The sequence below is a fragment of the Pinus tabuliformis genome, chromosome X (assembly GCF_031772625.1).
Source record: "Pinus tabuliformis cultivar Carrire ecotype Pingquan chromosome X, CPIR1, whole genome shotgun sequence".
Lineage (NCBI taxonomy): Eukaryota > Viridiplantae > Streptophyta > Pinopsida > Pinales > Pinaceae > Pinus > Pinus tabuliformis.
In genome coordinates this window covers 1,411,400,270-1,411,412,110 of record NC_142308.1, presented here as the reverse complement: position 1 = coordinate 1,411,412,110, position 11,841 = coordinate 1,411,400,270, and the positions used below count along the sequence as shown (strand labels likewise).

The 11,841-nt window shown below is 40.8% G+C and overlaps 1 protein-coding gene across 1 annotated transcript; it reads right to left on the bottom strand.

The window, feature by feature from the left end:
• Positions 1–367: 367 nt before the first annotated feature.
• On the bottom strand, positions 368–1,654 carry LOC149145319 (aspartyl protease family protein 2-like). Its single transcript, XM_089452413.1, has one exon. It carries the CDS (start codon positions 1,652–1,654, stop codon positions 368–370), a length of 1,287 nt encoding a protein of 428 aa, XP_089308539.1.
• Positions 1,655–11,841: the final 10,187 nt, after the last annotated feature.

Sequence of the window (11,841 nt, the reverse complement as noted above, 5' to 3'; positions counted from 1 at the left end):
GAAACCGTCCCAGGGGTTTTTCAGGATGCTGAATCTGAATATGCAGTTAAAAAACCATTTTAACTGCAACAAATCATGATTTCATCTCAATTTCTTCCGCCGGATTCTGTCACCGGAATCTCAAAAAGTCGCATTATAGACAACTCCTTTTATATATATGACAGACATTCCTGACATGATGCCCTGAAATATCCAAAAGTAATATTTATTTAGTTTGTAGAGTACACACGGGGACATCCAACAGTAGTATTTATTTAGCCTGTAAACTGCATACATGCAGGCTGCTTGCCCAATACAGCACGAAAAACATATGGTTCAAAAGTAGATAATAGACTATGGAAAATATGTAGAGCGTCCCATCAATGACTCAGCCAAATGTTTTGCAGGGCCGCTTGATGAAGCCCAAACGATTCTTCTCTTTATCATACAATATATAGAAATTGTTCTGCTGAATGTTTCCTATGATGACAGCGGGTCCATTAGCAGCACTGCCACCATAATCCACTGCCAGGCAGATTGCATCAGAACTGACAGCCGTGAAACTATTCTCTTCAGGAAGTACCATGTCTGAGCCACCCTTGAAATGGAATACAAATTTAGGCCACCGAATATTCTCTAAACCAGACACATTGTAACACAATACCAAGTCACTATCGGCTTCATCTATAGGAGATCTTCGATATCCAATCTGAGAAGCAAATGCATCTAGAGTCTGGTTATAGATTGGTTCGGGAAAGACAGTGTATGAAGTGCCTGAATCTATTATGGTTCCACCATTGCCTTGGCTGTCAAATGACAATAAATTGGAGGGCAGTGTCAAGCGCTTTCCACCAATGCTCACTGCTTGGAGGTCAAGGTAATAGAAAGAGAAAATCAAAGGGTCTACTGGGTTAAAGAGAAGGGGAGTGTAAGTCAAAGGGAGATCCCTGGGAACCGCCTTGTTACCCAGCACTATTTTGCTGCTGTTGCTTCGATAGTCAAGGCAATACGCAAATTTATCACCAATAAGAGGAGCAAGCTGGGAAGGCATAGACAGTCCTCCTCTGCCAAATCCTGCAATACCAGCAACCCCGAACGAAACCACTGAACATCCAATTGCGAAGTTCTTTATTTCTCGTCTTCCTCCGTCTTCCAGTGGCAAAGTCAAGGTGTCACTCAGTAGACGCCCCGTCGCGTTTCCCGTGCCATAGGTCAGTTTAAACTGTGGACAAATCCGCGAGCACTTCTGGAAGCTTTCGATGCAGCCTTGCTCATTCTCGCACAGATCTCTGCACTTGGGATCTGCACACTTCACAGGCACATGAGAGGATGACTTTCTTGGAAGAAAAACCGTTCTGTATCCATGGCAGTTGTTACATGTATAATTTGGGGTGCAGGGTGCCCACACCACATCACTGCCCGTGTCCATTAGGAGCAATACATCCTGTGCAGGAGTACCCACCGATAATTTGATATAATACTCGATCGAGTCGCTGGGATAGTAGAGAGGCTCCTCCACTGTGATCTTCTTTATAGACCCGCTCTTCATCCTCATCTTCATGTGGAGTGTCATGGAGACTCCATTCATTTCATGCTTATTCTCTTGAGACAATGTTGCAGAGAGTTGCAGTGGGAGGATAATCAAGAACATCAGCTTTAGCTGGGAGGCCACCATGGTGCGAATTCTTAGGGAAAGGCAACGGGGGAAGAATGGGATTGAAGTGGGCATTGTGAGTGTTCAATATTAATAGGCACGTTGGAAATTACAGAGGGTAAATACTCAGATAATGTGTGTAACGGCGATGACGCCAATTGGCCAAATGAAGTGAAGGTGAAGTGTAAACTTTAAAGTAAAGCTGATGGTGACTGGTCTATGGCTATATGCTTCTTGTCCGCCAAAAAGTAGGCATTGGATTCCACTATCCTCGGTCTGAGCCAATGCAGGATATCAATCATTTGAACAGCTATAATTGATTGATTTAAAAGGTTAATTGGATGATAGTGTTAAAATATTTTATTTGCTTCGTTAGGATTTTAATTTAATCTAAATCTATATTAAAAAAAAAATACAAATGGAGAATGTGTTTAGATATTGCTAAATTTAACTGTGCATTCCACGTGTTAAATTTAGCTTTCTCGGAAAAAAACCGGTTAAAAAAAGTTTTGTTTATAAAATTTGTACTTAAAAATATCTACCTAATAAATATTAAAATATTTTATATTTGGAATATCAATTAGAGATTGATATTCTTTTATCAAATGTATAAAAGAGATTCTAATTTTAATATCTAAAGTTTAATATTCAATTTTCAAGTTGATAAGGTTTTAATTAGAGGATAAGGTTTTAATCATAGGTTCAAATTATTAAAAAATGTCAAACCCTATTTTGATAATATATTATTTTTTCTTTTTATTGTAAATATGTTTTAGCTACCAGAATAATGTAAAACCCTATTGTGATAATATGCCATTTTTCTTTCTTGTAAATATCTTTTAGGTACCACAGTATATATTTTATTAGAGCCTTAGTTTCCATGTAAAGGATGTTCTAATGGAAAAAAGTGTATAATAAGTTTCTATTGAAGATAACTGGTCAAATTACAACATTTTTTGGACATACGTTTTTGTTACTAAATGTCAACTATGTGGAAAGCCTTTTAAACAAGTTTAGAATCATTATAGTTTCAATGACTTTAAATGTCTTTAACAATGGAAATTGTAAGAACATGTGTGCAAATGTATGGCCATGAAAGCTAACTTCAACAAGTCATAAAAGATGTAAAATGAGTATTCTACTAAGTTTATATTTAGTAATATGTTATATCACTTCCACATTTATAAAAACATACTTTCATATTGAGTTGAAGAACTTATTATTAAGCACTAAATATATATTTAGTAATATGTTATATCACTTCGAAATTTATAAAGACATACTTTCATATTGAGTTTTGTTGGGTTATGTTATATTCTTTACATGTAGTTAATAGGGGGTTTGAGGGGTACCCGTAACCCCACTTTATGGGGTCCGGGGTAGTGCCCCAGAAAATTTTGATTTTGGACCCTATGTTAAGTTGGGTGGACCCACCTATGGTTTTGTACCTGATTTTTGCACATGATTTTTTTGACGCGATGGTTTTTCGGTCCATGGTATTGGATGCGATGGTTTTCGGTCCATGGTATTGGATGCTTTGGCATGTATAAATATGTATTATAACATTGAAAGGAACATTTTGAAAAATCAAGCTGGTAGTCCCGGTTTTGGGATCCAGGGGAAAATCTCTATGTATATGGGTTTTATGTGCTATGATCTCGCATTGTTTAATTTCTGTGTTTTAGAATTCGTATGCAGGTAATTTCTGTACGGGGTTAAAACCTACATTTGGTATCAGAGGTATTTTTGGCTTCAAGGGGGTGCCTTTGTTGCTGAGGAATTTCGCTCGGGCCTGTGGTAGACCCTGTTCAGTGGGAGATCTGCGAGATCGATTTTGGTGGTGAAAGAAGATGGCGAGCGGTGGAAAGATAAAGATCGAGAAATGTAATGGTTAGAGTTTTGAGTTGTGGAAACTCAAGATGGATGATCTGTTGGTGGATAAAGATTAGTGGATCATGGTAGATCGAGGTACTAAACTAATGGGAGTAACCAATGAAGAATGGAAGAAGTTGGATCAGAAGGAAAAGAGCACAATACGATTGTGTGTCTCAGATTTAGTATTGCTGAATGTATCAGGGGAAGCTACGACAAAGGCTTTGTGGGACAAGTTAGGGACTTTGCACCAATCTAAGTCTCTGGTGAATAAGTTGTTCCTGCGGAAAAAGTTGTATAACCTGAGGATGAAAGATGGAGACTCAATGACAGAGCATCTGAATGCATTTAATACTGTGGTAAGTCAGTTAGCATCTATTGATATTAAAATTTTAGATGAAGATAAGTGCATCAGTTGTTGTTTTCTCTACCAAAGTCATGGGATAATCTAGTTATTGTAATAGGTAGCAATGCAACTACCTTGCATTTTGATGAAATAGTCTCATCCTTGCTGATGGAGGAGATGAGACGGAAAAATATGGAGAGCCAAAATGGTGATGCCTTGTCTGTACGAGGGCGGACCCAAAACAGAAACAAAAATAAGTCATCAAGTGGGAGATCTAAATCTAAAGGGAGATCTAAATCTCCAGTAAAACCTGTGAAGGTGGTGTGCTAGAAATGTGGAAAGGAAGGGCACTACAAAAAGGACTGTAAATCTAAATCTCCTGACAAAGGAAAATGATTTGATGATACTCCTTCTATAGAGGCGAAAACCACCTCAGATGAAGGTGGGGATGTGTACTTGGCTTCTTCAAGTACAAATGTAGATCATGAGGCATGGTTGATTGACTCAAGTGCATCCTTTCACTTCACTCCCCATAGAGAGTGGTTTTGTGAGTGTGAGAAATATGATGGTGGTGATTTCTTCTTGGGGGATGATAGGAAGGCTAGAATCATTTTTCGCGGAAAAGTAAAGTTTAAGTGGCAAGGTGGAAGGGTCAAAACACTTCCAGGTCTTCTACATATTCCTGCATTGGCTAGAAATTTGATTTCTGTAAGAAAGTTGGATGATGCAGGTGTAAAAATAGTGTTCAAGAAGGATACCTGCAAGAAGGTTCGGGAGCACTAGTATTGATGCAGGGAGTTTGGACTGGAACTCTGTACAAGCTGCAAGGCAGCATTATTGTTGATGGGTGCAACAGTTTTGTGGTTCCTGAAAGTGGAGCAGAAAATCTAGTTGTCTCTAGAGAGAGGACCATGCTGTGGCATCAAAGGCTTAGACATATTGGAGAGAAGAGCCTATGAGTACTTCATGGTAAAGATATGGTAGAAGGTATGAGTAAAAAGTCTTTGGATTTTAATATCTGTGAAAATTGTGTATATGGGAAGCAGAATCGGGTGAGTTTCCCCTTTAGAAATAAGAGGGTGAAACAGATATTAGAGCTTGTGCACAGTGATGTGTTTGGACCTGTGAAGGCTCCATCACTGGGTAAGTTTGTGTACTATGTATCATTTATAGATGACTTCTCAAGGAATACATGGATATATTTCCTTAAGAAGAAATCTGAAGTACTTGACAGGTTCAAAGAATTCAAGGCTCTGGTGGAAAACCAGACAGAGAAGAAGATAAAGGTGCTGAGGACAGATAACGGTGGAGAGTTTTGCAGTAAGGAATTTGAATAATTCTGTAAGAAGTGTGGTATAGCATGGCAGAAGACTACTCCATATACACCTCAACAAAATGGAGCTGCAGAAAGAATGAATAAGATGTTGATGGAAAGGGCAAGAAGCATGCTCAGTGGTGCCAGGTTAGGACAAGAATTTTGGGCAGAGGTGATGGATACTGCATGTTATCTGGTCAACAGGTCACCTTCATCAGCGTTGGAGGATAAGACTCTACAAGAGGTATGGACTAGTAAGAAACCCTCTCTTTCACATCTAAGGGTATTTGGATGTGATGCATATGTACATGTTGGAAATGAAAATCGAACCAAGTTGGATAGTAAATTTGAAAAGTGCATCTTTATTGGGTATACAGATGGTTTGAAGGGTTATAAGCTTTGGAACCCAGTAACAAGGAAGGTTGTGTACAACCGAGATGTGGTGTTCAGAGAGGTGAAAGATGTTATTAAACATGAATTCCAACCAAAGGAACTTCAGAAAATAGAGTTTGAGCTAAAGGAGGAAGAATCAGACTCTACAGCAGAGGAGGAATTAGAAGATGAAGAGTCACAAACTCCAGGTGTAAGAAGATCAGTTAGAGAAAGAAGGAAACCAGAAAGGTATAGTCCATCTACTTTCTATTCAAATTTTTCTTTATCTGTTACTGATGATGATCCTAGAACTATGAAGGAAGCAGTGGATTGAGAGGATGGAAACTCTAGAAAGAGGCCATGGTTGATGAAATGGCATCTTTGCACAAAAATGAGGCTTGGGATCTGGTGGAGTTGCCAACTGGAAGGAAACCCATTGGCAGAAAATGGGTGTTTAGAAAGAAGACAAATGTAGAAGGAAAAGTGGAGAAATACAAAGCTCGGTTGGTAGAAAAAGGTTATTCCCAGCTGCCGGGAATCGATTTTGGTGATATTTTTTCTCCTGTTGCCAAGGTAACTTCTATTAGATTTTCTTTTATCTATTGTTGTTGCTTTTGATTTTGAGGTAGAACAGATGGATGTGAAGACAAATTTTCTTCACAGGGATCTAGAAGAGGAAATCTACATGAAACAACTTGAAGGCTTTGCGGTGAAGGGTAAGAAAGAACTTGTATGCAAGTTAAAGAAGTCTTTGTATGGGTTAAAACAGTCACCAATGATGTGGTATCAGAAATTTGATACATTTATACGGGCACTTGGCTTCGCCAGAAGCAAAGCAGATCACTGTGTGTATTTTAAATTAATTGTTGACCATGTTATTTATCTGGTTTTGTATGTGGATGATATGTTGGTGGTTGGAAATGACAAAGAAATTATCCAAGATTTGAAGACCCAATTGTCCTTCTGTTATAGACATTTTTGTGCCTTACATCACTGAGCATGAAATGTCAATAATTAAGGGATCCAAAGTCCCTAAACATGTTGTTCCTACCCCTAGAGGGACAAGGCCAGCAAACCACAGCAATTCACAAAAGTTCTCCACCTGAAAACACTCAAAAACAGGCCATTTTTGGATCATGTCAACTGCTCCACTGAGCATCTGCGCTGAATGTCAACTGCTCCACTGTCTACCTGCATTGAATGTCAACTGCAAAGAAGGCTACCTGCGCTGAGTGTAACTGGACAAGTGGCAGACTCATTTCTCAAGGTATCAATGCCCAGGAAGCTTCCAAAATGACACTTGGATCAGGGAATTCGACTGGTGATGAGTAAGAGGTTCCAAATCTCCAAGTGGAAGCAAGAACCTCCAAGTGGACTCAAGAACTGAAGTGGGAGAGGACACTAGTCAGCTCCATGCCAGCCTCAAGCTGACTCATCCTTTCTCCAAAACTCCTATATATAGATCTCTCTCAGGAGGTCATAGGAGGCTGGAATATTGTAATTGCAAAGAATTGTTGTTGGATTGTGGTTAGATCGTTGGGTGCTTATGCTTTGAAAGGGGCTGAAGAAGGAATTCCATTCTGCTGGGAAGGAGATGCTGGGTTGGAACCTTATGGGTTGTATCTCTTCCTGAACCTTGTTTATCAATCAATAAAGCTTCTTGGTTCTTTCCTATATGCTGGTGTTTATTGTATGATTTGCATTAGTGTATTTGATTTACTTCTAATCCTGAATCATTTATGAATATGTATATTTGCCTTTGTATTGTGTCCTTCTCTTGTTGCATGTAGCTGTTCTCCTGTCACAGGTAGCTGTTCTCTTGTGATCTCGTGGGAGCAAAAGCAAGGAGGCAAGTAGCTGTGGACACACAAAGAGGAGAGGATCTAGATCGAGGGACAACCGAAAGATAACGGTAAGTCTACCAATCTCCTCTCTTTCATATTTCATAAAGGAAGAAACCGAAGTAGCTGTGTTCGTTTGTTGCTAAGGTACTGTCACACCTTAGGTGGATAGGATCGTCCTGCATAGGCATTTTTCCCCACAACAAATTGGCGACTCCACTGGGGAAGAACTTTGTTTTAGTCATTTTGTTTGTTTGTATCATTGTTTACCTCATAGACTTAACAGCAACAATCAAACTGCTTTGCAAAGTAGAATGTTGCTGCTTTGATCCTTCACTGGGTTTTTGTCTATGATCTCAACAATGGACTCACAAATGACTTGATGATCCTTTGTGATAGTCTTTAGTACCCTCTCAAAGCATCCCTCTGTTTATACCTTGCTTGTGTTTCTGACTTGGCCTGAAACAGTTGACTTTTGAGCATTTTATGACCTGGAAACCAAGAGAAACGAGAGTTTCTCCTTTCAGCGCAGACACTGTGAAGGCAGTCTGCATTTCAACGCAGGTCCCGTGAAGGTTACCTGCGCTGAATGTCAAACTGACAGTGTTACACCTGCGCTGAACTAGTGTGGCCTTGTGCAGCTGGGGTTCCTTGCTGTCTTTTGCCCTGTTTTGATCTCTGTTTTTGCTGCCTTTAACCAGCATAGGTACCACCTCTGATACCCCTTTTCTTTGCTTGAATTCCACCTCATTTTTGTACAAAAAGACTGTAAGTGTTTTTATGTGTTTGTGGCGTCATTTACAGTTTTCCTTTGCATGAGCGAAATAGTCATCCTGTAGCCTTGATTCAGATCTGATTGATTGATTGATTGTGATCTTAGGAGAGAGTTCATTGGCTGTTTGCAGTTTTATTATCATTTGCTTTTGCATATTGGTTTGAATTTATCACTTTTAAGTGTCGAAACGAGTATTCCTTTCGAAAAATCGCAAAGTGCTTGTAATCTCTTCTACCCTTGCTGATTTTGGAAAAAGTAAACTTGTTTATTTTACAGTCATTTAAAAGCAAATTCAAAGTTGTACAAAAAGCTTTCTTTGTAGGCATTTATACTAAGAAAGTGAAAACAAACACCTGCATTGTGCATTTGCATTTTGATAAGTTTGCATGTGTGATTTAGGAAGAGTGCATTAGAGTGTGCTGATTGCTCTTTGAGAAAAGATAGTCGCTCTCTTTTCCCTTAGTAGCTAGGATTTTCAAAGTTGAAAGATTATAAAGCTTGCTTATCATCTTAGACTGCATTTAGGAATTTGTACCAATACATCTCGTGGTGATCCTGAAAGACAAACTTTAAAAAGATCAACTTAAAATATATTGAATGAACCTAACAACGCTTTTCAACATAACGCACAACATAGAGGTCTAGGTAGAGACGTGTTCCGGCGTCGTTAAACGTAGTGACTGTCGATCTCTAAGAAGGTGGGTGATTCCTCCTGAGGGACGATTGCACTAATACGGACTTGTGCTCCCACGTACCGTCGCGTATATATTGGGAGACCCCTATAGGCATATATCCTTTATCCTTAGGAAGCCGTGTCGGCCGCCCTACTGATCGCAATGCAGTGAACACAGCATTCACGAAGATCGACCACCCGTACCATAAAAAGTATTCTGTGGTTTTGCGAAAAGTTTGGCACACCCTCTGCCTAGATCTCCAGAGCAGTTTCTTTTGGCCTTTTTTAGACTCTATAACAGAAAAAGTCCATCCGAGCATTTGTCACTTCGGGCTCGTTAAAACATCGAAGGAGACTAGAGTCATCTTTAGCTTTTTCTCGACTCTTTAAAAGTGAAAAAGCAAGTTGTGTCTAAAGCGTCGTTAACAAATTATTTTAAACGGAACAATCACCCTTATTCCCGCGTTGATCTTTAGGTTGAAGAGATGGAGCACACCACACAAGGAGTTCCCCTTGATGGGAATCCTAGTCCTTTCTCCTCTTGGGGAGATGTTGGTGCGCCCCACATGGCCACATTGTCGCTTCCAGGACTGACAATTGGCCTACCAGTATGGCTCTTTTCAACCAATGTCGTTCAGAATACCACCATTCCTGAACAGTCGAGTCAACAGTTAGATCAAACAAGAGTTGCCCACCAGCCTTCCACTTCATCTTCCTCTCCTCCTTCCTCTTCGCTTGATGGAACTGGTCGTTCAAAGAACCGGGTTCCTAAGGAGAAGAAGGAGAAGAAGAAGAAAGAAAAGAAGCAGAAGGATCCTAAGGTGACTGGGGGCAAACAAACGTCATCTAACAAAAATCCACACACAGCACTCGTAAGGCCTAAATCGCCATGCGTCATATGCAGGGGAGACCATTTCCATAGAGATTGTCCATGTATCCCCCGGATACTAAGAGACTGGTCCCCCCGTTTGCACAATTCGGTAGCATCGACCTCTGATAGCCATGTCGATTGTTCACCGTCAACTAGTGGGAGTGAAGCTCCAGGACAGAACGGGAAAGCTAAATTTCCCTGCAGACTATGTGAAGTCGATCACGCCATCCACCGTTGTCCCTTCTTAGACGAGGTGAAAAGAGTTCTGGAAGATCGCCCATTATTACGAGCGAATCTTCCTCCTGGATATCAAAAACTCTTGCCAAGTCCCTCGCTAGTTGAGAATCCGGTTGACCCGCCCAGGTGGTCAGCCGAAGCACCTGTCATTGAAGATGAACCATCTGAATCCATACCTGACGAAAGTCTAAAGGTTGAAATGGCAGTTGACCCGGTTTTGCCTTCAGAGGCTCTATCTTCGAATGACACCATCACAAAGGAGAGTAAAGACGACACCGTCCAAATTCTCTTCATCAGCACTGACTCTGATGATCAAGGGGGCAATGCCGCCATTCCTTTATCGCAGGTAGGAAGTTCATCAGAGCACTATCCGGCCGTTTACTCGGTCCCACCACCAAGCAACCTGGTTGTGTCCTTTGACTGGAACCAACTAGGCAGACCCCGCTTGCCAGCTAGCATACCATTCAGAATCATTGTACAAATATACAGAATGGTAATGGCTGGTACAGTTATTGATGAAGGGGCATCTGTGAGTATCCTTTCCTCTATTGCTTGGAAAGCGCTTGGTTCGCATGCGCTTTTGCTTGAAATGAGAAATCTATCAGGCTTTGATAAGGGAACCAGTCGCCCTTTAGGGATCCTCCCCAATGTGCCAATAACATTGAAAGGGAAGACCGTTCAAATGAACGTGATGGTCGTTCAAGGACCCTTGGATTATAACCTACTCCTTGGACGAGACTATATATATTGCATGGGAGCAGTAGTCTCCTCACTCTTTAGAGTAATGTGTTTTCCACATGGAGGAAGAATGGTCAAGCTCGTGGACCAACTTTCGTTTCCCGGATCACACATCGCAAATAGTCATATACCATCCCTAAATGGTCTATTCACGCAAGGAGTGTCTCAACCCACGGTCCGTCCTCCTGATGAGCACGAGTAATCTGAGAGGACATGACTGGAACCCAGGGGGCATGCGTCCTGGTCTGATTTGGCAGAGAACTTTGGGTATAAGGTAGGATTTCCGCGAGAGAATATGACTAGTCCGTACCCCGTCCGTAGAGGAAATAGGGTTGTTCTAGGATAGGATTCTTTTGTCAAAGTTATGTGGGAGGACGGGACCCGTCGCCCACCTTTGTCTATTTCGGTAGGCATTGCCGAGGAAGTGTTTTGTTTAACGAGACAATCTTTAGGTAACCTGAAAAACGTAGGCCAAGGAAGTGTTTTGTCTAACGAGACAATCTTTGGGTAACCAGAAAGAGGTAAGCCTCCCTCAGTAACATAAATGTTTTGTCTTTGAGTAGTGTTCTTCTCTTGTCGCAAGTAGTTGTTCTCTTGCGATCTTGCGAAAAATCTATTGAAAGTTGGACTCACGAGAAGACAAGTATCGTATAGACCCGTTAAAACTAAACTAGCAAGACGACAAGTAGCTGTGAACACCCAAAGAAAAGCAGAGGTGAGAAGGAGGAGGGGCAACCTTGAAATTGTATTTTATACCTGGGGGCATGCAAACCTTTTGGAGTGCAAGCTAAGAGCGGTTATTTATCTGCTTTTTGGGTTAGCCGTTTCCGAACTTGCATAAAGAAAGGATGAGGAGTAAAGCACAAGAGAGATGAAGCTCCTTAAAAAATAGCAATCTCCATTGAGACACTCGTATCATATGACTGGTATATCGAGCAGTTTTACCGCGGAATTTATGCTCGTTAAAAAATAGAAAAGCGAGATCCGAGTAGTTTTAGCAGCATAGTTCATGCTCGTTAAAAAATAAACATAAGCTTGAGCAGTTTTAGCGGCGCATTCAAGCTCGTTAAAAAATAAACCCATCCCGGTAAATAACCATTGAAGTATGTAACCTGATCAACCATAAAAGCCTGGGTCGTGTTTGTGCACCGTCACCTCCACTTTTCAT

What these genes read in the sequence shown, in the direction of transcription:
- LOC149145319 (XM_089452413.1), bottom strand. Translation starts at nt 1,654, where the DNA reads ATGGTGGCCTCCCAGCTAAAGCTGATGTTCTTGATTATCCTCCCACTG.